The 27,500-nt window shown below is 44.5% G+C and overlaps 1 protein-coding gene across 1 annotated transcript in view; it reads right to left on the bottom strand.

The window, feature by feature from the left end:
• The window catches only part of bcar1 (BCAR1 scaffold protein, Cas family member), a 73,166-nt gene that overhangs the window by 26,406 nt on the left and 19,260 nt on the right, over positions 1–27,500 (bottom strand). The window contains exon 2 of the mRNA XM_080737710.1: positions 14,393–15,091. Within this exon, the coding sequence (XP_080593836.1) occupies positions 14,393–15,091 (699 nt within the window). The remainder of the gene's footprint in view (positions 1–14,392; positions 15,092–27,500) is intronic.

Raw genomic sequence — 27,500 nt, 5'->3', positions numbered from 1 at the left:
TTCCAATATAGTTATTATTTGGTCACAAGCTCTTGTTATTAATACTTTCCATGCATTGGTTCAATATGTATAAAAACCCACAAACTTAACCACTTTCACTTTCAAACACTTTCCAACATGCGACGTGCCGTGAGCTTGTAGAGCGGCTATTTTCACTACTTTTGTGAAGATACTAGCCTCTCGTATGATGAAATAAAGCATTAGTTTACCCTCCCAAAAAAAGTGTAATACGGAGATAGGAGGTTTCTGGCTGAACGCACATGCACATGACATGTCAGTCAGTAACAGACATCAGTGCAGGCCTCATTAACATCCGGTTAATCCCCCAGCATGTGGTGAGGGGGCTTTAGTTGTCTGCTAGCGGTGGCACGCGCCACGCTGCTGGCACTAAACTTTAGGCCAGAGACACTCTGGCACACGCCGCGCCACAGCAACAGCCTGTCGGATTTACCATCGACTCTCCAGTAATTCACCAGCGACTCGGTGATAATCTAGCAGCCTATCTGGTTGATTATATTACCTCGTAACTCCGTTATGTTTCAACGTTTCGTTTTTGCTTTTGTTTTTATAAATCGTCGCCCTGCTTCGTCATACAAGAAGTAGTGAAAATAGCCGATAGATCGGCAATTTCGACTATTATGACTATTATAATCCGTTTTATTTTATATACTAATAAGGAACGGTTTGGGACGTAATATGAGGTTCTCTCCCGACAGCGACAATTTGCTGTTGATTCAGCCCTTTTTTTTTTACACTGCCAGGCTCCAAGGATTTCCTCTTTCATTACTGGTACGCCAAACCCCCCCACCCACCCACCCACACACACACACACACACACACACACACACACACACACACACACACACACACACACACACACACACACACACACACACACACACACACACACACACACACACACACACACACACACACACACACACACACACACACACACACACACACACACACACACACCCTAATGTTAATTTAACGCTAATGGACCACTGATCTACCGTTAATTTCCCATTAATCGTTATAACTTGGAGTTGACGTTGATTGACTTTTGATTTACTGTTTACACTCTGGAGTGAAACTAATCTATAAAGTGAATCTACCGGTGCAGTCGGTGGAAAAAAGAGTAAAAGATTGTATTCCTGGTTATTAATATGGCACTAATATGGTTTCCGGCCTCCCAGATGGTCGTGCAGTCCCCTCCATCGTGGCCTGGTTTATTGTACTGCGTCGTACGATGGCGTCCCACGCTAAAATGTATGAGACCCACAGGCTCACAATGTGTCACATGGTAACTAGGGATGGGACAATATGAAAATGTCATATCACGATTATTGTGACAAAAGAAATCGCGATTTGCGATATCGCGATAATCAAAATCCATTATCTTGGGGCGGAACATTTGCCAAAAAATAGCAGATCTACAAGCTCACAACGCGTCGCATCGCGACACGTTGTGAGCTTGTAGATCGGCAATTTTTTGGCAAAGACATTTGATAGAGTGATTTTTTTTTTAATCAAGTACCTATATTATAAATACCTTTTACCAATTATAGAGGGTTTAAATGGTACCGGATATGCAGCTCGGCAAATAAAAGGTGAATTGATCCCAGTGCATGACGGAGGACAATATCACAAATGTTTTTTATCACGATAAACGATAATATCACGTATCGTCCCATCCCTAATGGTAACATGCATTTGCTGCATGTACAGCAAATACAGTAAGCCACTCCTGGACAGACATATTGTTAAGTGAGATGTACACATTTACCTCTGCTCTGCTGTGCATGCATTATGTGTGTGTATATAATACTACAATTATAGATTAACCTGGAGGGATCACACATCTAGGAGGGAGCCTCCAGCTTTCTTGCTGCAATAGTAACACAGACAAAGGCACACAGGCACAGGCACAGGCACACACACACACACACACACACACACACACACACACACACACACACACACACACACACACACACACACACACACACACACACACACACACACACACACACACACACACACACACACACACACACACACACAGGAAGTGAATGATACAGTATGCCCAGCATGTGCATTTCAGGGCAAATTGTTAAATCTATACAGACACACAAGCACACACGTGCTCGCACACACGCGCACATACACCCACTTTTGTATGAACGAATACAATGCTGAGGTGTAAAAATAAACTCCTGAATAAAGAAACTCACATTCTCACATTCAAAACACTATTCAGTGCAGTAACTGGAGTGTATAATGCTGTGTGCGCGCACGTGTGTGCGTGCGTGCGTGCGTGCGCGTGTGTGTGTGTGTGTGAGATACAGAGAGAGGGGGATGGGTGTGTTATGAACAGGTCAGTATTAATACAGAAAATAAGAAGACACCTATTTATCTTCCTGCTGCTCAAAGCCTGTCTGTGAGTGGAGAATGACAGCACACACACGTACACGCACTCGCACACGTACGCGACTACGCGTGCACACACACACTCTCTCACTCTCTCTCCTCTTCCTTCTTTACACACTACCAGAGCAGAAAATGAGTCCACAGCAGGTAATAAAATGGATCCCACGAGGCACACGCACACACACACACACACACACACACACACACACACACACACACACACACACACACACACACACACACACACACACACACACACACACACACACACACACACACTCCTTACTGGATCCCAGTGTCAGACACATGGTGTGTACACGTATGTGTGTGTGTGTGTGTGTGTGTGTGTGTGTGTGTGTGTGTGTGTGTGTGTGTGTGTGTGTGTGTGTGTGTGTGTGTGTGTGTGTGTGTGTGTGTCTGTGAATGTTTCGATCATTCAGTCAGCTGCTGCTACTGTACAAGATTCAGAAAGAACCAAAATGGATTATTTCTGTCTGTCTGTCTTTCTTTCCTCCTCCTCTCTCTCTCTCCCGGCCCCCAGGGCGTGTGTGCAGTGAAGTGGGCTCAATCAGAAAGTTGCTCTTACAGTGGAGCACAAAGGCAGAGGAATCATTCTTCATGTCACCATCATCGTGGGCCGCAGTGCACACCGTTTCCCTACTCTGTTTCTGTGGAAAGGCCTCTGAATACAGAACCAGACGTAAACTAGGGATGGGACGATATGAACATTTCATATTGAACTTCGATGATTGTGACAAAATAAATCGTTATCGCGATAATCAAAATGTATTATCCTGGGGCGGAACATTTGCCAAAAATGTTCAGATCTACAAGCCCACAACACAACGCATCGCAACGCGTTGTGAGCTTGTAGATCGGCTATTTTTTGGCAAAGACATTTGATAAAGTGTAAAGGAAACTGTATCAAGTACGTACTGTATATTATAAGTACCCTTTACCAATTATAGAGGGTTTAAATGGTACTGGATATGCAGCTCGGCAAATAAAAGGTGAATTGATCACAGCGGAGGACGATATCACGGTAAATTAAATCTCCACGATACGATTATCGTGAGTGTTTTTTATCATCCATCCCTAATGTAAACCCTGCTGAAATCTGACTAATCATGTCAATATTGTATGAATAAATTGCCCTCTGCAATTAAGTTAAAGCACAGTGGTTTACACGCAAAAAAAAAAAAAAAAAAAAAAACAAGCTACCTCAGCTAGCATATCTGTATGGGATCATCTGTAAGCAGATAATGGACACTTGCAGCTCTACGTACTTGTAAGACACCAGACTTGAGTTCCCACAGTTGCTGAGGTGTTGTATTTACACCCAGTAGCTGCTTAGTATGCAATGTGAGCTCTCTCACACACACACACACGGCTTGAATTTGTATATTCATCTACAGTACTGTCTGTGTGTGTGCGTGCATGCGTGTGTGCGTGCGTGTGGATGGTAGCAAAGCAATTGAGGAGATAGCCACATAATAACGAGCCTAAGGCCCAGTGTGCATACAGTATACCATACACCCCCAGGCACACAATCACGCACACACTCACACAGAGATTGGCAGATGCACTTCTTTGCATTTCTAGACTTTGAGAGGTGCTGACAAGTGGCTATATAATATCGTCGTTGTCCGATGAAAACCTTGCATTTATCATTTAAAAAATGATTTAAACGAGAGAAAACAGACGATCTACAAGCACACAACGGTGCGAGGCGTTGTGTGCTTGTACGGTAGATCGGCTGTTTTCACTAGTTTTGTGCGACGGCCTTGTATGATGACGCAGGGCTTTACTTTGCGAAAGAACATACACATTTGAAACTTGGAGATACGAGGTTTCCACCCGACAACGACGATATACATAGTCAAATCATGATGAGTGTGAACTCTGGTGCGTGTCCAGACAGAACGGACCCACGTGTAGTGGAATGAACATGGGATATTGTGTTTTTTACCGTGCGGCGGCACGCACACCGAAGACCTTCACACTCAGAGCCATCCATCTCTTTCACCCTCATGCTGTCACCCCCTCTGCACACTCTCTCCCTCTTCATCTCACACTTTCATTTCTCCACCCAGTCTCTCCCTCCCTCCCTCCCTCCACCCTCTCTGTCACTCCCTCCACCCTCTCCCTCTCTCTCTCTCTCTCTCTCTCTCTCTCATCTTCCCTGATTATTCTTCTAAAGCTCAACATATTTTCTCTTCACGCCGTCTCTCTATCCTTTTAGCTGCGTGAGCAGATCATGTCACCAAATGTACCGCTCATCCTCTCCCTCTCTCTCTCCCCCTCTCTCTCTCTCTCTCACACACACACACACACACACACACACACACACACACACACACACACACACACACACACACACACACACACACACACACACACACACACACACACACACACACACACACACACACACACACACACACACACACACACACACAGTAGTTCTTCCTCCCTCCCCCAGCTTTTCCAGATAAGCTACTCTCTACCTCACCCCCACGCCCACACTGCTCAGGTGAGGGCCTCCGGGTGAAACAATCCCAGGATCTCGCACGCACGCATGCACGCACGCACACGCGCGCGCACACACACACACACACACACACACACACACACACACACAAAATGTACAATCACTTCGAAAACACACAGTTATACATATGGATGCACAAAAACATATGCACATACTGTACACACACATGTATGGATATAGACAGACACACACACACACATCCCTCCAGAGATTGCACACACATTGACTTTCACAGCAGGTTGAATTTTGATCCGGCTGGTAGCAGAATCATTATCTACCAGCATCTACACTCCCCAGCAGTGCTACTGTACTGTGTGTGTGTGTGTGTGTGTGTGTGTGTGTGTGTGTGTGTGTGTGTGTGTGTGTGTGTGTGTGTGTGTGTGTGTGTGGGCGGGGGGTCTTGATAGCCTTAAGGCTCCTTGTCAAGGCTGCAGTGTGCTTACAAGATCCACACTACAATGAAGCCTTTGTGATTGAATGGTGGCACCAAAGTAATATATGTGTTATTTTACGTACTCTTGCATGACGAAGCATAACTTTAGGCTGGTGTGGTATTTACTGACAATTCATACTACAGATCACTTTTACCCCTATAAATCAAACTATACAGATGTGTTACCGTAATCTGGTGTTATTATATCCAAGAAAGAGTGGCACAGGTGTCAATTTTCCTATCTCCATCCCGAGTCCACCGTAGCTCCGAGCGTGAGTGGTGGGGTTTTGCGGTAAATCCCCACCGTTCAGAGTGTAGGAGCACAAAGAAAACGGCTAGTCCGGAATTCTCCTTTAAGTGGGCCGCACGCATTTTCAGAGCCTGTTCACTTTAATGATCAATTGGCCTGGATCAAGGCCCGGCCTGGATTAAGAGCGTCTGCTACAGTAAATACCTAAATTGTAAATTGTAATTGTAAATCAATGGAACCACCAACCTAGTATAATTTAAGTTGGTATTTGCTATCCCTTAAGGCCAGTACACACCAATGCAACTCCTTGCAACTGCAATTGGAGATAATAATTATAATAATGGATTGCATTTTTATAGCGCTTTTCTAAGCAAGTTGCGAACTCAAAGTGCTTTACAATGGTCCATTCATTCATACATTGGGATGGCCTTACGTTTTAAAGACTTTTAAAGACATTTTAATTTCTTTACATTTGTAATATAACACTAATGTTACATTACCCATAAAATTGTAGTTATTTGGGGGCCCAGGTTGAGAATCACTGGGCTGTTGTGTGATTTCCAATTTCACACCTCCCACTCCTACTCATGTGAAGCCACTGAACTGGCAGGCGTTATACAGTGCTAACCAGCGACTCACTGCACACACGCCATTGCGTGTTATTTTGATGTCTGCCGGTGAATCCCCACCTCCGGGCGGTGACTGGTTCAAGGTTTCTGTGGACTGGAATGAAGACGAGACGAGACGGTGCTCATGATGGGAAAAGCCAGGGTTGGGTTTTAGAGGGCTGTCTGTTATTGTAAAGGAACATGGACACCAACATGTCAGCCTGAATATGATTATGAAAATAAAGATGGGAATAACCAAGGAGGAGTCGTCAGTGATCTAACAAGGTTCTTTTGGTACAGCAAACACACACGCACACGCGCACACACACACACACACACACACACACACACACACACACACACACACACACACACACACACACACACACACACACACACACACACAGACACAGACACATACACACACACACACACACACACACACACACACACACACACACACACACACACACACACACAGTTGAGGTGGATAGGAATATTTAGACGTAGTAGCAAGAAAGAGTGAGAGAGAAAGAATTGCAAGTATTCAAGCCATGTGTGTGTGTGTGTGTGTGTGTGTGTGTGTGTGTGTGTGTGTGTGTGTGTGTGTGTGTGTGTGTGTGTGTGTGTGTGTGTGTGTCTTGTGTGCGCATGTTAGGGCTTAGCATGGCGCGTGTGCCGCACCCTTCCAAAAGACATCACCGCCTTTGATGTCCCACTGACACACTGTCACACTGATGATGACAGCTGTGTCAGCTGACACAGCCGCTTGACCTCTGACATGCGTGTGCCATGCGCGCGTGCACACACACAGAGGTTGTAGAGTTATCTTACAAAGTCATCAACCGTGTCATTCTGTTGTTGAATCTCATCAAATACCCAGTAAAATGCTCTGTGCTGATGTAACTCTGTTTTGGTGTAAGAACTGACCCAAATGGACCTTTATTTCTACACTCCCTTCCACAGAGTTCCATAAACTCTGATGATTTGTGCTGTGCATGCAACTGTTAGAGCCAGGGAACAAGCTGACACGTGGCAGTAACCACTTAGAGTTGACCACCAGGTTCCCCCAGGGCTCCATGCTTGGTCCACATTTTTTTCCCTCCTCTAAACCAGCGATTACTTTTTAAAACCTCGAAAAGTGAGTGTTCCTTGTGATACTGTATAAATATGAACTTAATCCATTTATGCCTAGAATTATTTAATGCTTTAACCATTGAAAAATAGCAGACATACAAGCTCACAGTGCGGCACCGAGTGCCGCACTGTGAGCTTGTAGATCTGCTATTGTTTTTTAAGTTGTGTAAATGTGTGCAAATGTTAAATAAAAATATATGTATTTTTTAAAGCGAACGATTGTAAATCAAATTTTGCTTTAGGGGGAACGCTGGTACGAAATATTTTGAAATGGGGGTCCGTGGCCAAATACAAGTCATTTTGGGGGTCCTTGACATGAAAAAAAAAAGAAACTGACATAGAAACATAGGTTATTCAAAAAACCTTAGAACCACTTTTAGAATCAGGTCATCAGGTTTGATTGACCATAACATGCTCTGAGAATGCACGCAGCCCATGCTAGCACTTTCAGGTGGACCCTGATCCAGAAGAACCACTGCTCAAAACCAAATCTTTTCAGTGAAAATACGTAGCTGCGTTGTGACGCATTATGCGCTTGTAGATCTGCTATATTTTGCCAGAATAGGGACACTATAGGGCTCAAGAAGGTGGTTTAAAAAGCACTGTTACCCTTCTGAATCCAAGTAACAACACTTCAACATTTCCTCTCTCTCTGCTCTCCTTTGTTTTCCCCTGGTCTCCCTCTGTCCCTCTGACTAGTCTCTCTTTGTGCTCTTTCCCTTTTTCCCAGTCTCTTTAGAGATGAATTTGAAACAATAGAAACATGTTTCATCACTCTTCAATTACTATTCGTTTGTGCGCGTGTGTGCGTGTGCGTGTGTGTGTGTGTGTGTGTGTGTGTGTGTGTGTCATCTCTTCTCTAAACGGGAACTCCTTATCTCATAATGAGAAACTGGCAGCAGTGAAGGGTGTGTGTGTGTGTGTGTGTGTGTGTGTGTGTGTGTGTGTGTGTGTGTGTGTGTGTGTGTGTGTGTGTGTGTGTGTGTGCACGTACGTGCATGCTTGCATGTGTGTGTGTGTGTGTGTGTGTGTGTGTGTGTGTGTGTGTGTGTGTGTGTGCACGCGCGTGCTGGTGTTTCACACATATTTCAATGAATTGAAAGAGAGAGAGAGAGAGAGTGTATGTATGTGTTTGTCTGTCTGGAGAAGAGAGGAGGAGGTGAATGAGGACAAGGACGAGCGATAACAATGAAGGGCACTGGCAGGGTAATAAACAGAGCATGTGGCATACGCACATGCACGCACAGTGCACAGTGCACACACACACACACGTACCACATGGAAGTGCTCTAAAGAATGATGTAGTCTAAGTGCAGAATTCAACTGAGCAAGTTGTGAGAATTCAGAGGTGCAGTAAAGTGATATGTTTTTGTTCAGATAAGTGTTAAATAGCTCTATATTCTGATAGTAATCATTTCTATAGTATGTTTGTTCAGTAACAGTGCTTTCCAGATCTTTAGCTGTCGTGTGTGTGCGTGCATGTGTCCCTGCCCTCTCTCTCTCTCTCTCTCTCTCTCTCTCTCTTTTCCTAATGCACCAAATGGAAAGGTAAATAGTGAACTAGATAAGTAGGCAAATAGCGCTAACAGCTTAATGAGCTAATGTGTGTGGCCAGAACTCTTATGATACGATCTCAGCAGAAAAAAGCCCACCATGCTAGTTGGGAGTTCATGCCATTCCACCTCCCCCTCCCTCAACCCCTCAGAAACGCTTAAAGCACACACTGTTTATAAAATATTAAAACAGCAATAAGAAATAGTGAAATAGCTGTTTTTCTTATGACGGCAAGGAGTATTGCTTACCATCCCTCTGAGTGGGTGTGCGTGCGTGCGTGCGTGCGTGCGTGCGTGCGTGCGTGCGTGCGTGCGTGCGTGCGTGCGTGTATGCGCGCGCGTGCGTGTGTGTGTGTCTCCTGGGTGTGATGACATTAAAACAGCATGTCACTGAAAGGAAAGCCCTCTCTCTCTCTGTCTCTCTGCCTCCCGCCCTGCATCGATCCCCTCTCCACACTTCCTCCCTGGTTCTTTCCCCTGGGTGTGGGCCGCCATGCAACATGTTGTGAGCTTGTAGATTGGCAATCGTCGCTATTTTCGTACGCCACCACTTGTACTACAATATAACCCAAGGCTTCTAAGTGGTTAGTCAGGCTAATCGATAAAGTTGATTATACATTTTAAAAAGTATCAATTTGTTAATATAAGAAACCTATATATCGTCGTTGTCGGGTGGAAACCTTGTATCTCAAATTTGGATATTTTGCAAAGTAAAGCCCTGCTTCATCACACAAAGCCGTCGCAGAAAAGTAGTGAAAACAGCAGATCTACAAGCACACAACGCCTCGCTTGTAGATTGTTTTCGCTAGTTTAAATCATTTTTAAAATTATAAATGCAAAACGAACGGTTTTGGACATACAAGGTTTTCACTCGACAACGACGATATATACAGTACATTCCTTTCCTTCTTTTTTAAAGCTGCTCCTCAGAATTTATTGAGAGGATATCCCCTTGAGATGCGGCATCTCATTTTAGAGGGGGTCCCATACACATAAATAAAACATTACACACAGACAAACACATACATATATATTTTGGGTGACTTGCCCAGCCCTAGTGTGTGTGTTGTTGTTGTTGTTGTTGTGTTGCTACGGCAGTGCAGATTACCACTGGGATCTCTGTTTATCCACCGCTTCACTTTGTCCCTGGTGGGCTTCCCTCCCCGTTGGAGTACACTGTAGTGATGATGACATCAGGCATGTGCACACATAGACAACAAAGGGGGCTTGAGCCCCTGCCCAGACCATGAATGCAGTTTTCACTGTGAAAAAAAGAAAGAAATGCAAATGCCCTCCATGCCATAGCTGAAGGCAGCATTCAAGAGAATTGCCTTGTCCAAACTCTCCTGAACTTCAATGCAGCGTCTTAAGAATTGCCCTCTCTGTGCAGAAATCCATGCCGTTACGCCACATCTCCAGTATTGCCTTTTTAATGCTTACTATAGTGTGGTAAAGTACTGAAAATAGCCAATCTCCAAGCTCAAAATGTGTCGCAGCACCAAATGGCCTTTAAGAAATGTCAGCCCCTGCCTCTCTAACATTCTCTGCACGTCCCTGGATGACATCATGGCTGTGTGTGTGTGTGTGTGTGTGTGTGTGTGTGTGTGTGTGTGTGTGTGTGTGTGTGTGTGTGTGTGTGTGTGTGTGCGCGTGTGTGTGTGTGTGTGTGTGTGTGTGTGTGTGTGTGTGTGTGTGTGTGTGTGTGTGTGTGTGTGTGTGTAAACTTTGAGGTGATGACAGCACATGAGAATGTGACCGTTGTAAACACGTTCTCTCTCCTCTCCTCTTCTATCTGTGCCTTGCTCTGCATTTTAAACGTCATCCCTCTCTTTAGTAGTAGCAGAAGGCCTGTCACAAAATAATTCTGTTAACAACCTTCAATGCCAAGAACACCATTGATCACAACGCCTCAAAACGCCTCGCGCTGCGAGGTGCTGTGAGCTTGTAGATCTGCTATTCTTGGCAAAGAGGTTTGGTGTAGAGGGAAGAAAGAGCAGTCAGACTAAGTATTGATGGTTCAAGTGGTTAAATGTCTAAAAATCAAACCTCGGTTCGAAGTGAAGCGGTGAACTTTTATTCTGTGTTCTAGAGTTATGAACTCTGTGATCTATACATTCTTTATATTCTGAATGAATTAATGATTTTATCTGGAGGGCCGAATTGTCATGTGAAGCTTGACCAATCCTCAAAGTATCCAATCATCAGACCGGGACGGACACTACACACATACGTACGTACGTACGTACGTACGTACGTACGTACGTACGTACGTACGGACGGACGGACGTACGTACGGGACAGATAAAACATGTTTATTCTGGACTGATATGACCATATATGGACATGGGACACACATTTTGTTTTTGAAAAACCCTATTCATTCTGGACTGATATTCTGGACGTACGGGACAGATAAAACCTGTTCATTCTGGACTGGAATGACCATATATGGACATGAGGTGACAGACATTTTTTTTTGATAAAACCTGTTCATTCTGGACTGGGATGACCATATATGGACATGAAACACACATTTTGTTTTTGAAAAAACCTGTTCATTCTGGACTGAAATGACCATATATGGGCGTGGGACCCACAAAGCCACTCATTGGAAGCAGCTTTCACCGCTTCAAAAATACACATTAAACAAACAACCTACACGGATGATAGTGCTGTCAAACAAGTCTACTCTGTCTAAGAAATCTATGAGCATTTTTAATCTCCAACACAATTTTATACAATATGTAGTGGGGGTCCCTGCTTTATCACTCTCTCATCTAAGGGGTCTTTGGCCTGAAAATGTTGAAGACCTCTGCCCTAAGCAGCAGTGATGACCGCACAGTGGTATGCCACCAATGTACTGTATCCTCCTGTATCCATACAAAGCCATTTTAGAGTGTCTTTGAGGACAGGACATTCTCTGCTCCCCTCCTGTACGCATCCCACTTCCGGCGGCATGCTTCCTACTTCCCATCTGCCTCAGCGTGGGCCTCTGCTAAAAGTAACAGATCTACAAGCTCACAACGAGTCACGGCACGGCACGTTGTGAGCTTGTAGATCGGCCATTGCAGTCGCACGACTAAGTATCACGATCAGGTTTTACACAGGTTGTGAAAGGATTATCTATCTGGCTCTACTGACAAGAGAATATCTAGTCACACTGAATCATGCTCTGACATCATGCTCTGACATCACTGTGATGTGAGGGGAACCACTCTTAACAGAATGGGTTTGCCGCTCTGACATCACGCTTTGACTTCACTGTGATGTCACACTAACAGAATCCCTTTTATGTCCAAGTATGGACTTCCCTGATGTCATCAATATTAAGCCCATATCTAACAGGACTTCATATGGGAATGCCCAAATATGGACGCCACATCGGCCACATACCACACTAACGGCTGGTTCTACAGACATGGATCTCCATGTATGGGCATAAAAGGGTATGATGTCAGATGTCATAGACATCATAGGACTTTCACATAACGAATAACTGAGTAAGCATTAATGGGCTCTCACAGCATATCTCCATATACAGTACATGGATCTCCATATATGCGTACCAGGGATCTCAATATTATGGGTAACTGGTCCGTGATTACAGCTGTGTGTTAGAAAGCAACTCTTCACTGTCCTCTCCTTCTACCACTAAACCGTTAAGAGAAAAATGGGTTTGGTGTTGTCATTTCCACATGGGAAGGGTGGAGCACAAGACAGGCAGATAGACTGACAGCAGAGAGATGAGGTAATCTGGGTGGAGGAGGGGAGGATGGGAGCAGCTGTACCCTGCACCATCATCATCATCATCACCACCACCAGTCCTATCAGCTCAACACACGCGCACACACACACACACACACACACACACACACACACACACACACACACACACACACACACACACACACACACACACACACACACACACACACACACACACACACACACACACACACACACACACACACACACACACACATCACACTCCAATTCACAGGTCTGCTCATACATATGGCTGGCTGCACCTCAGCACGTCTGGAGGAGGGACTTCCCAAGAGGGTACACACGCACACGAGCACGCACACACGCACACACACACACACACACACACACACACACACACACACACACACGCACACACACACACAGTAACCTGCTGGCACAGAAGAATGCTTACTCACCCGACCACGAGATCAGTGCTGAATTATTAACAAACTTATTATGTATTTCCGCAGATTGTCTACGCATGCACTCAAGCAAACACACAACCCTCCCTCATCACTGCCAAACACCTGCCATTCTCTCTCTCATCCTCTCTCTCTCTCTCTCCCTCTCTCTCTCTCTCGTTCTCCCTCTCTCTCTCTCCCTTCTCCTTCTACATGGTTTCTTTCCCGGTGTTTTCCTCTATTGTTGACTCCTTCCCTCCTTCCTTCCTTCTCTCTCAGTTTGTCATTGTGCAGTTTGTGAACTAAGTGCTGAGCGTGGCGTTTCTAGTCAGAAGGGTCATTCGTCCCATTAGCCTTCTGTTGAGGAGATTGATGGAGGAGTGGTGGAAGTTATTGGGTGAAATGTTGTGGTAGAGGCTGGGTGATTAACCCAAAAATATATACAACCGATACCCCACTTCATCTTGCTCATGTAGGTTAATCGGTTTAATCGGTAGGTAGATTATTTTCGTATATATACACCAACAGATCAACACGAAAAAAATATATATATTTTTTTTATAATTGACTAAATCAATTAGTGTGATTAACCACTGAAGCCATGTATTATAATATCACGGCTCTGGGATGCCTCATTAACTATACTGAGCATTGTGAAGGTATCGTTGCGGTCGGGCAGAAACCTCCATATTTTCACTTTGTGTTTTTCCATACTTTTGCTACGTTTCAATCTGAAACATAATGTGCTGGAAGATGGCCGCCTGATAACTGCAACTGATAGTCTTGTTCTGTCTCACCTCCACTTCCTCCAAACATCTACAGCAGCCATTCCATCCCAACCTCACCTCCCACCATTTGGGCCATGAGGATAACATTGATAAAGTGGGCCCCCAGATAATAGGCAAAACACTAAGACTTAATGATAACATAACCAGTAAGACTCCCTAATCATGTACAGTATACACAAATTGGCCTTAGCAACCTCATGGTAGCGCTAGAAGAGGGGCATGTGAGAAATCAGGGGCGGAGGTTGTGGTTTGCCAGCCAAGGAGTGTGTGTACAAAGTTTGGCATGGATGGGGCAACAGTGCCGGAGATAAGAGTAGGGCCAAAAGTGTGACGTGACGGAAAGACGGAGGGACTGACTGACAGACAGCCAGTGGAGGTTTTTATAGTAACTTGCGACCTAACGGTCGCAACAAAATCCATCCATCCATCCATCCATCCATCCATCCATCCATCCATCCATCCTTTCTTACCTTTCCCAGGGCCTTGTTGCTGCCTTCCCAGCTTCTTTTGTCCAAGGAGGGCGGGACCTGGTAAATGTCCTGTCCAGCCCCCGTCCCTCCCCCCTGGTGAGAGGGGGGCACCTGGTAGATATCCTGGCCAGTGGGGTGGTGGTGGTACTGTTTCTGGGCCAGCGCGGGGGGCCCGGGGTAGGACTTGGGCGGCGGTCCGACGGGGCCAGAGGGGATCTGATAGAGACTCTGCGGGCTGGCTTTGGGGGCGTGCGAGGGGGGCATCATGTAAATACTGTCAGGGTTGTTCTGGCCAGGGCTGGGCGTGGAGTACGCCGGGTGCATGGACGTGTACTGGGACGACGCCAGCGGCTTGCTGGGAACCCCAGGATAGGGAGAGGGGGAGGAGGACGACGGTAGCGGCTTGGAGTAGGCGCTCAGAGGCGTGGTGCGCGACTGCGGCGTGGAGCACGACGTGGGCGTGCCCTGCGTCGTGGAAGTCGGCGTGCCCGGCTGCTGCTGCTTGCCGTCATACATGCCTACCAGGATCTTGAGGCGGTTGCCGGGCACGATGCCCTGGCGGCCGTGGAGCGAGCAGAGCCACCAGCCGTCCAGTCCCTGCGTGTCCCGCTCCAGCACGGTCATGATGTCCCCCTTGCGGAAGGACAGCTCGTCCGGGGACTCGGCCACGTTGTCGTACAACGCCTTGGCTAGCACGTTCTGCCAAAGACAAGATGGGAGAAAGCAAGGTGTTATAGTCGGTAATATATGCCACGTTTACCAAAAAACAGCTTGAGAGAGGATCAATACTGTTGTTCACACTGTTAACTGTTCACACTGTGAGTGTCAGTGTACCAAATGTGTTACATTTGGTACAACATTTGAAATATGCAACAGTCTGGCTTGCAGCACGCTGTTATTAGACCCCACCCCGTCTTGTCTTGTCAAGTTTAGTATCAATTAGGCGTCAAGCCAAGGAATGTTCCTTTGACTGAAACATGTTAATTAAAGAAAAGTGGGAATGCATTTATGTGGAGGGGAACGAGAAGATCCCAGGCATGTTATAATAATCACAAGTTGTATTTCTGCCTCATGTTTATCTTTTAACCACTAAACCACAAACATTTTCTAAATGATTGAAATAATAGGTCCTTTACAAGCTCACAACGCGTCACATTGCAACGTGTTGTGAGCTTATGGATCGGCTATTTTCAAGGAATGCTCAGAAATCGTTTGCATTTTTTTGTCGCCTATAATGACATACCCAAAATTGGGAGGCCAGGGTTAAAGTGGTCAATGTGAAGTCATAAACAACAACAACAAAAGAACAGGTCACTGGCCTACTTGCTGTCATAATATATCATTGCTGTCAGGCAGAAACCTCTTATCTCCAGATTTTAACTTTTTGTGTTTTTTCGTAAATTAATGCCCAACTTGATCATACTACAGCATCACACAAAACTATCAAAAGTAGCAGATCTAGAGCTTGGGAAAAGGTGCTTTTAAGCTTGACTTCACTACTTCTCCAGGAAGGGAAAAAGTACATTATGAATAAACCACTTAAGCCATATATCATATACTGTACATATTCACTGTATATTAATTATACCCAGCAAGCACGGTCAGGACCTGGACCAATCAGTGACGTCTCGATTGGGGCCAGATCAAGTCAAACCATGACTAGTCAGATCTGGCCTAGAATATCACCTGATTTCAACCAACAGAAATCCTGCCCACGAAAAAGGATGTCCTGGATTAACCAGAGAGGGTCTGATAAATATCATAACAAGTCAGTTGTGTCCCAGAATATAACCTTACATGCTCATATTTCAACTAACATTACAAACAGTAACAATAATCCATAAGTCCATATGACGTCCTGGTAATGACGTCAAGATCATCCCCATATGGGCTGTGAACTGGCCTAGTTCTGAACGTCAGCGGAGTCACCGGAGGACATTATCATAACGTCATCATGACGTCATTTGGCTTGAAGGGTATCTTTTTTGTACTTTCTAACTTGTACTTTTGAAAGCATGGACTTTTGAATAAAGTATCTTTTTTTAAAGCAAGCACTCCAGCTCTATAACTCAAATACAACTTTCTCTTGAAGTTCAGTAATATTATTTTAGTCCTCCACTGAGACGAAGCTCACGTTGGGTAAACACCTGAATCAGTTGTTTACTAGTGGACAGAGCAGTGAGAGGATAGGCTCCATGAGCAACACTGTGTTTGACGTAGAAGCCTATTCACAGGACAAAGAGGTAAACATGATTCATATGGCCAACAGCAAATACGCACACACTCTCTCTCTCTCTCCCTCCCTCTCCCTCTCCCTCACACACTCTCCATCTGCGTGGAAACGTACCGTGTAAACAGAAACGCCCCCTCACTTTGGAACTCTTTGGAACTAAACCAATATTTGTCGTCTACATCTGACCTCACCCAGTGTGTCTCTCTCTTCTAGACCTACAGTACCTCCCCCTTCTCTGTCCGTGTCCCACCCAAGGCATCAGTGACTGGTACAGCTTTCACTGGCACCATGCCAGCACACACACACACACGCACGCACGCACGCACGCACGCACGCACTCACACAAAGCGTGGCCCATCTGAATCAGGCTGTATGATTGGTTCACTGAGAGAGTGCTCTTTGCAAGAGCTTCCTGATTTACGGTCGGTCTCCGTCATGGAGTTAAGGGCCTGTCCATGTTAAGAGAGAGAGAGAGAGAGAGATAGGAAAGAGAGAGACACACACACACACACACACACACACACACACACACACACACACACACACACACACACACACACACACACACACACACACACACACACACACACACACACACACACACACACACACACAGAGGGAAGGCAAGAGAGGAAAGGCCTGTCAATCATGCCATAATCACTGGGACCATTCCATCCATCTCCCCCTCGTTCATTGTCACATTGACTCGCTCACTGGTCAGGGCCTATCCGTCTTCTCTCTGTCCTTGTCTGTCTCTTTGACTCTCTTCTCTCTTAACTTTAGTAGAAATATGATAGTTGAGCGGTTAAGGCTTGTACCACACAGGCACTGAAGCCCGACAGCAGGTCCTGGGTTGGATACCGTCGTTGTCGGGTGTAAACCTTGTATGTCCAAAACCGTTCGTTTTGCATTTATCATTTTAAAAATGAACTAAACTAGTGAAAACAGCCGATCTACAAGCACACAACGCCTCGCACCGCGAGGCGTTGTGTGCTTCTAGATCTGCTGTTTTCACTACTTTTGTGCAACGGCCTTGTATGATCAAGCAGGGCTTTACTTTGCGAAAGAACTTACAAATTAGACACTTGGAGGTACAAGGTTTCCACCCAACAACGACGATACTCAACCTTTGCTACATGTCACTCCTTGATTTGATTCCCTCTCTGCCCGTTTCCTGTCTCAGTTCACTGTGGACTACCAACAAAGGCCCAAAAATATCCTAATAAAAAAAGAAATATGATGGACCGCACCACCACCGACCATCACAACCGTGTGCGTGCGTGTGTGTGTGTGTGTGTGTGTGTGTGTGTGTGTGTGTGTGTGTGCTCACGCGAGTGTGTGTGATGAATGCATGTCTCTGTCTTCAGCCTCTTTATCTCTCATAAAGTCTCAATGGAGAAATGAATCCAGTGTCTGTCATGCTACCCGTGTGCCATGACTCTTGCCCTTTCTCTCTCCCTTTCCTTCTCCCTCTCACATTCACGCGTGCATACAATTGCAGCACTGTCACATGCGGCGAGCACACACACACACACACACACGCACACACCACACACACACACACGTGCGCACACACACACACACACACACACACACACAAACCCCATAACCACTTGTTGTGACCCAGTAAAATTAAGAGGAATCCTTTGTTGGAATGAGACAATGTTCCTCGAACCCCACTCTGACCAAAACTTTTAGATCAAATTGACCACTGTTAATGTTTAGTTTGATCCTGTCATGTCTTCCTTCCTCTCTCTCTCTCTCTCTGTCTCTCGTCCTTCTCTCCCGTAGCATTAACTTCTCTCTACTCCATTCTCTTCTCCTCCCTTGTCATCACTCTCTTTCTCTCCATCTCTCCCTCTCATCTCTCTGTCAAAATGAGAGACAGGGAAAGAGAGGGGGAAAAAAGAATCCTTTGAAAGCCAAAAACCTTTGTACTTCTCTCTCTCTCTCTTCCTCCTCCCCTTCTATCTCTCCCTCTCTGTCATCAACTGCTGGGAGGGGAACCCTGATGACATCACTGGAGAAGACAACTTTGGCCTTTTCGCTGGCTGCCTTAACAGAACTGAGTCTTTGTGAAAGCTCACTTATGGTTGCAATGTCGGGTGGAAACCTTGTGTCCACTATTGTTACTTTTCAGGAAAAGGAAATGGATTCTAATGAAGTTATCATTTAGTCACACACGCAATTGTTTAGTACTTTTCAGTGGTTCAATATTTATTAAAAGAAAAAACACACACAGACAGACTTAACACCTTTAACTTTGGCTACTTGTGTGTGATACTGTAGTATATTAAGAAGGGCATTCATTTACAATAAAAAGTTGGAGATACAAGGTTTCTGATTGACAGCAACATTACTTTCTGACAACCACAGGCACACAGACACAGACACACACACACACACACACACACACACACACACACACACACACACACACACACACACACACACACACACACACACACACACACACACACACACACACACACACAGAACACCAAAAAATGTCCCCATTCTGTGTGTGACAGTGGAAGTAGCAACAGGAAGTGCCAGAGCAGTGATTCACGTGCCCTTCTGACTGGACAATGACCCACTGACTAGAGATTCTAGAATTCAACATTCTCTGGCAAACACAAGTTATCTATCCTGACAACTATTGTTTTTCACCATTTGCGCAACTTCTGGTCCAACTCTCACAGACACACCTACATGTCAGGCAATAGCTATTTCATGACAGCGCTGGGAGGCGGATAACTTGGAAATTGGACGGAAAAAAAAGCAAAACGCAAATAAAATTGGCATGTGAGTCTTGCCCTGTGAAATAGCTCAATTTTATATTCAATTTTCAGCAGCTTGCCGTCCTGAATCCATTATGAGCTGGACCAATGACTGTCCAGTATATATTTGCCTGTAAACATTCACAGCAATAAAGACTCGCCTCAATGACATAGGCACCAGATAAACAAGGACTAATGGTTTTCCAGCCACAAACTAGGGGAATCAATCAGAGTGTCTGCGTGTGAGTACGTTCAAACTGTCTCCTTAAGGCTGGCAGCATCCCTGAGCAATAGAAGCTATGGTATAGATGACATGAATTGGCATACATCTATGATCTAACCTGCATTTGCATTTTGAGTTGATAGCCAAAAGGGGTCCACTGTCCTTCCTTCGCATAAAATATATGGGCGTAAAAGGGACATCAAGCCAGAGCGTGAGGTCAGAGCAGCAAAACCATTCTGTTAAGAGTGGTTCCCCTGGCCTGACATCACTGTGATATCAGAGCATGCTATCAGAGTGATTGTTCACAGTAGACCAAGGGAACCAATAGACTGTAAAAATGTGTTACTGACTGAACAGACAGACAGACAGACGGAGCAAGCTGCAACATTTCTCATGGTATACAGCGACCTTGGTCGCAATCACGCAAAGCGGGTACACAGTATCTCTAAAGTCATGTCATCAACATGGATCTGTCCCATTTCCCATATTCCCTCCAGGTTGGCCACTATTGCCTTCTAAAGTTTGTGTATGCGACGTGACGGTAGCTTATCTCCCGATTAGGGAGTCTTACTGGTAATACTTTGTGATGTGTGTTGTGTGTGTGTGAATATAACTTATGTTCCTGTGGAATAAAGGAGAGCTATAGAATGCAGACCATTTACCATGATGGTTTTCCAAACCGTCTGATGTTGATGAGTGCAACACATTGACAATAAAGTGGGGGCAATCGCCATCTACCATGGCTAAGGCTGCAATGTGCGTGCGCGCATGCGTAAAACATCAAACCCTCTTGTCAAAACATATGTGATTAGAATATGTTGACGCTATAAACACAGGTGACGGCGGTAAACTATAGCAATTCAATAACCTTGGAACTCTATGACGACAAGACGAAAGAGAGAGAGAGAGAAGATGAGGAGAGAGAGAGAGAGAGAAGAGAGAGAGAGAGAGGTTTTTCAGAAGGGCTTCGTTTACACTACAAACATGATAATATTTCCACCAGCTACAGCGCTAAAGTCTAATCCAGTGGGTCTGAAAGATTTTCATGTCAAGGACCCCCCAAATTCATTCATAGGGCTGCGGATCCCCATCTGAAAATATTTTGTGTCAGTAACTCCCATGAGAAGATCCGAGTTCAAAATTATTCCACATTTTTACAGACTTTTCTAAATGTTTCCACTTTGAGAACCACTCTTTCCCAAAGAGTGGGGTCCGGACCCATTTGTGGTTCACAGACCAATTTTTATGGATCACGACTGGAGTACATTTAAAATATATATATATTTAGAACGTTTTTTTTTTTTTTATTCTTTTATGAATTTTAAAACTACCAAACAAACACATTTAAGATATTCCATAAATAGTAGTGAAAATAGCCAATCTACACACTCGCAATGTTGTGAAGCAACGCATTGTGTTCGCTTGTAGATCTGCTATTTTCACTAGTTTGGGTCGCCGGGCAAACGTCTAAGCTCTCTTTCGAGTCGAGTCTCTTTGAGAACCACAGGTCTAATCCACCAATATGTGACTATACTCAAAGGAGACAATTCTACCGTAGGAAATTCCATTCTGCTCATGCCAATTATTCTAATAGTAATTTACACACTTGAACGATTAAGCCCCATTTAAAGAGACACAATACTATACTGAAACATCGGCGGAACTGGGTCAAAATGGATTTATGACCGCGCTACACAGACATGCTGCAAATGTACGGATGTCTCTAGCTGGACGCTAATCTGCGTGAGAAAGACAAGCAAGTTCACATGAATACAGCTATACTTCCCACTAGAGCAGTGGTGTTCTCAAAGTGGGTCCTTAAAGGAGTAGTTCACCCCCAAAATGACTTTTTTTCTATTGATTACTCATGCCATAGAGACTTGATTTCAATGATACTTTTTGTTTTTTGTTGCATTCAATAAATGTACCCAAATGCATTTGGATCCCCATCCGGAATCAATGGGGGTACATTAACTATAATTAAATCTTTGTCTTAGGAATGCGACAAATACAAAAAAATATTATTGAACTCAAGTCTCTATGGCATGAGTAATCAAGGGAAAAAAAGTCATTTTGGTGGTGAACTACTCCATTAACACATGGGAAGCCAAGGTTTCTAACATTTCTAGCTGTTGCTGCTGCCGCCGTTCACTCACGCTTTATTTTGAAGAGCCTCGGAAGCTTCGTGCGTGTGCACGTGAGTGTCCACTGACGATTGAGGAAGAAAATCCATTTGTTTACAAACGCTCGCGAAACTAAAATCCAAACCGCGGCCGACCATCGCGGTAAAGTGTCGCTGTGAAAACAATCAGATCTCTGCTTCCCTGGCGTTCTTTTCACCTCATTCATAGATAAAGCCCTTTTTATGTTTCAGCCTAGAATGGAAATCAATGCAACCAGCTCGCGCCATTTTCTCTCTCTCTCTGAGCTACGGGGTGACGTATGGACTAGGGTCATTCACAGGGCACGCAGCATGCACGCAGAGCTGTACCAGTTAACCCCTTGTTGTCTCGTTCAGGAATGAGACAACTCCTTTTGGCAGGGTGCCCCCTAGTGGCCTTAACTCGTTACTGAACAAGTTTGGCACCCAAGTTGTTAAGTGGGTTCCAGGGGGTCCCCAGCAAAGTGCGCTAATATAGCATCAAAATCTGTTTAACCACTTATCTTTAACCCTACTGTATATACACTGGCTATTTAAAGAATTGCACATTTTGAAAAATGTACAGGCTCACAACGGTGAGGTGAACAATTTGGAATATTTTTTAAACATTTTAACAACACAAATCTTGTACAATCTTGTCCGTGGCAAAAACTATTTTCACATGGGGTTCCACTGCCACATATAAACTAAATATATGACATGAAAACTTGTGCTTTAGAGGGCATAAAACCTAGAGGACACAGACAACTAATCACATTACGTCCAGCACTCTCTCTCAAGCCGAGTCTCCATAGTAACCCTCCCAACAACATGTTACCATGTCGACTGTTGCTGGGACAACGCGCCACAGCCGACTGACGCCCCAAACTTTGTTGAGTTGTGAGCTTGTATATCAGGGCAAGACACCCGTACTTAATTAAGGATTAATCAAGCCTTGGTATTCACACCTTTGCCAAGTGAGTGCTGCTGCGTAATGGATTGGCCAAAGTCTTCCTTTGTAGAAATAATAATACCCTTGTGAAACAGTTGTGGTGGTTAATAAACCATACACTATGATAAGGATGTCCCTGCTGTAGCAGTAGCTACTGTCAAACTGAAAGCCTAACCCAAAGACAAAAAGTCTAAGGTCAGTGGTTAACAGTTCAGGAATACTTACTGTACCCAACTTTCCATTAGTAAGGCTTAGCAATTGTGAAATCGTTACAAAAGTGGGTTGCGTCAACCTTTATTTGACTAAGTGTGTGAGAATTATAGAGTAAGTTATTTGAAGTTCAAGAAAGGAAAGAAAGGAGAGAGAGAGAAGAAAGGAGAGAAAAAGGAAGAGAGAGGGAAGAGAGAGAAAGAGAGAGAAGAGGAGAGAGAGAGAGAGAGAGAGAGAGAGAGAGAACGACATGGGAAGAGCGATGTCCCAACGCACGGTCATTGAGCAGGAAGTAATGTGAGCATCTGGTGGAGCGAGCTCAGTACAGACAGGTCACTGACTGTGTGCATGAGAGAGACACAGGGGAGAGAGAGAGAGAAAGAGAGAGAGAGAGAGAGAGAGAGAGAGAGAGAGAGAGAGAGAGAGAGAGCTAGAGAGAGAGAGAGAGAGAGAGAGAGAGAGAGAGTGGAGAGTCGGGGGAATAGGGGCACGGTGTTCTTTGTCTCTTGCCTCCTATTTGACCCTGAGGGACAAACACTGGCCTGTCGCAGCAGGGTGTGTGTGTGTGTGTGTGTGTGTGTGTGTGTGTGTGTGTGTGTGTGTGTGTGTGTGTGTGTGTGTGTGTGTGTGTGTGTGTGTGTGTGTGTGTGTGTGTGTGTGTGTGTGTGTGTGTGTGTGTGTGTGTGTGTGTGTGTAGACTCTTTCAACACTGGTCCAAAGAGCAGAACTAAAAAGCACTTTATTACGGAAATCCTTCTCTGTCTGTCTGTCTGTCTGTCTGTCTGTCTGTCTGTCTGTCTGTCAATTAATTTGAATTCAATTCAATTACATTTTCTCTCTAATATCTTTCCCCTTCTTCTCTCCCCCTCCCCCACAATTTTTTTTACACAGCAGCCATAAGTCATCTCTGGGAAGACAACACAGTGCTGTTTCTCTCCTTTGTCTCCTGTCCTCTCTGGTCTCCTCTCTGTTCTGACATGCAGCCCCCCCCCCCCCCCCTCCTCCTCCTCCTCCTCCTCCTCCTCCTCCTCCTCCTCCTCCTCCTCCTCCTCCAAAGCAAACAGTGGCTCCAGTCAGTCAAGAGTTTTTATTGGCTTCAAAACAGATGGAACCTAGGAGAGCAACAATACAATACGACCTGTCATTCTGTCTGTCTACCTGAATGTGGGTCTGTATGTCCGCCTGCCCACCATCCTGTCTGTCTTTCTGTTAGGCCATTGTCTCTCTCTGGCTTTGTGTCTGCATGTCTGTGTTGATCCCACACAGCCCAAGACAGTGGTTCCTAACTTTTATACTTTGCAGCGTGCCGTTAGCACTCAGTGAAACTAGCTGTAGATGGACGATTCTTCTGCACGGGAAATTATGTGCAATTAAGTTAATCAGTAATTAGAAATACACTTACATTTTTGTTCCCCTAAAATTGAATACACTGTAAAAAAAAGTATGAATATACGATAGTTTTATGTATCTTATACTGTAGTTATAGCCAAGCAAAAACAGTTAAGTACCAATGTGGGAAAAAAGGTAGAAAATCAAACCTGTTCCCCAAGCAATTTTGCAGTCGGTGTGTAAGTTCTAATGGACAAAACATGAGCTCGTATTTATTTTATAACGTATATAAAGTGCTATATTCTCGGAAGAGGAATATGGACTCTGAGTGCAAAGATCTATGGAAATATGGGAAAGGTTATTTCTATGGAAAGTAAAAGTTATGGCCCTAACCTGCTCAAACTCTTGATGTTTCAACACTAGAGCAACTAGAATATACCTGTAGGAACCATTAAGAATAACTGTACAGTACACTGTCGTGTCTAGCAAGGAAATGTACGTCTAGACATCATAAAACATCTGCTGTCTCTGCTAAAGAATTATTATAAGACCAAAGGCCAGATGTATACTGTACTGTACAGTATGTGTTGAGAAATGCTAAGACACGTATTGTACTGTATGCCAAGACTTAAGGGCTTTTCACACAGGGAGCGATACTACTCTCCCAACTCCTCAATGTGAATTATGCGTTTCTATCAGGGGGCCAGATTTAAAATGAAGCAAACACGGAACTAAAAGTTCCATATAGGCTTGTGATGATTCTTCTTTGTGTGCTTTATTTTCAGCAAGCTCAACACCACATTCTCCCACGTATCCCTGCGGCTGCACATGACCGTTGGCAGCCAATATCATTCCAGATGGTACCATTTCTACCAATGAACGTTGATTTCAATTTTCGCAGCATAAAAACCATGGCTTCCCACCGTCAATATTTTTTTACAGTCTATGGTTTCTATGCATCACGTAGAAAAAAGGTTGGTAACACTTTACATAAAGGTTGAGTCTATAATGCATCATAATCATCATTATAATGCACTTATAAGGCTTCATTATACAAATGTTTATAATTATGCATAACAACTGGGCTGATGGTTTATGCCTTTTGATTGATTGATTGATTAAGGTATTTATTAGAAGGTTTTGGATAGGAAAAGATACAGTTTCATGACAGTACAGTTCACTGATAAAAGGAAATTTGGTTAAGGCAAGGCTTATTTGCTATTTTTCCATTGAGATCCTTAATATACTTATATACCTCTGTAAACTATGTCTACATGTTTAAATCTACATTATTCCTAACCTTAACCCAACCCTATTCCTAATCTTAACCTCAGAAAGACATGCGTAATCCTAACGTTATTTCTAACCTTATTCTCAGTAAAACAAATACAAGAATAAAAGCCTTTAGGAGCATCCGACGCTTCCCATATGTAAAGACTTTTCATACATACATACATACATACATACATACATACATACATACATACACACACATGCATGTAGTACATGCATGTGTGTACATGCCATGCACACACACACACATGCATGTACACACACGCAGACAAACATAGGAACATGGGTGCATAACGTGGTCTGTCGCATAACCTTCAACAGACGTGTGCTTGACTTCACACTGTGGGAAAGCCTGCCCACATTAGTAAGATATGAATGGCAGGCTGTCATTGTAAGAACGTGTCCTCAAATGACCTTCCTTATTACAGAGGAGTTGGACACACACACACACACACACACACACCACACACACACTTATTCAGATGACTTATTGAGAGTGACTTACAAGTGCAACGCATACACGCACGCACACAGCCGCAGACACACGCGCGCGCACGCACGCGCACACACACACACACACCACACACACACACACACACACACACACACACACACACACACACACACACACACACACACACACACACACACACACACACACACACACACACACACACACACACACACACACACACACACACACACACACACACACACACAGTGGTAGTGAGACCACTATAGGGTGTTTTGCCATGAGTAGTGTAAGCAGAAGGTGACTAAGGCTGATGGTCTTGTCAGTGGCCGTCTATATCAGATCAGGCAGACACCACAGTCACGCACAAACAAGAAGACATGGCGAGGCAGAGGGATTTTCTGTCTCATTACGAGGTAGAAAACAACCGTTGAAAACAATGAACTGCATAACAATTCCCTATGCAAGGACAGGACCTTACATGTACAGTACATGTGGACACACACACATACATGCATGCATGCAAGCGCGCACACACACACATAGACAAACGTGCATACTCATAAACTCTAACCTAATAAGAGAACCGGTAAACATGTGCACCTAAATTAATAGGAGAGATTCAATTAGTGTGTGCGTGTGTGCGTGCGTGCGTGCGTGCGTGCGTGCGTGCGTGCGTGCGTGCGTGCGTGCGTGCGTGCGTGCATGTCCTTCTGAAATCCATTTGAGAGTAAGTAAATCTATCAGGGCAAGACTCCACATGAAACAAAGCATGTGGATGGGTGAAACCAATGAGAGAGACACTGAAAGTTAAGGCAGATCAGCCGGTAGGAGAGACATATGTGCCCGCCTCGGTAGTACTCAAAAGTACACCGTTTTCATTTCAAGGACCCCCAGTTTGATATACATCGATTACATCAATGGTTTCATCTCCGGGGGTTAATGTAACTCTCAAAGTATACAAATGGAACCAGTAGTAACAGACCTGTAAGCTATGTGTTTCCTTCTATCAATCAGTTAGCTAGGGATCCCATGGAAACCCCTCGAGTTCCCCTGGGGGTCCCCAGATCCTACGTTAAGGACCACTGACATGGTAGGTCAGGATGTCCAGTCATCTCATGTGTGTGTGTTTTAATAACAGCTCATCTATCAAGGATTATTAGTATTTCAGGTCTTTATTAAAGGGTCGATGGCAGAGGCTAACAGCAAAGATGAAATAAAGAGAAGGATGGGAGAGAAGAGAGAGAGAGAGAGAGAGAGAGAGAGAGAGAGAGAGAGAGAGAGAGAGAGAAATGTATTTAATTGTGCATACATTGTTTTGTTTTAATTGCTTTGTTCCACTTTTGCTTTGGCAATGTAATGTTTTCTCGTGCCAATAAAGCCCTTTGAATTGAATTGAAATGATTGAATTGAGAGAGAGAGAGAGAGGAGAGAGAGGAAACAAAGGTACATAGGGAACGTGAAAGAATGAGAGAG

Source organism: Nannobrachium achirus (assembly GCF_963921795.1).
Source record: "Nannobrachium achirus genome assembly, chromosome: 11".
In the NCBI taxonomy this organism is placed as follows: domain Eukaryota; kingdom Metazoa; phylum Chordata; class Actinopteri; order Myctophiformes; family Myctophidae; genus Nannobrachium; species Nannobrachium achirus.
The sequence above is the reverse complement of the archived record's forward strand: the minus strand, read 5'-3'. Positions and strand labels throughout refer to the sequence as shown.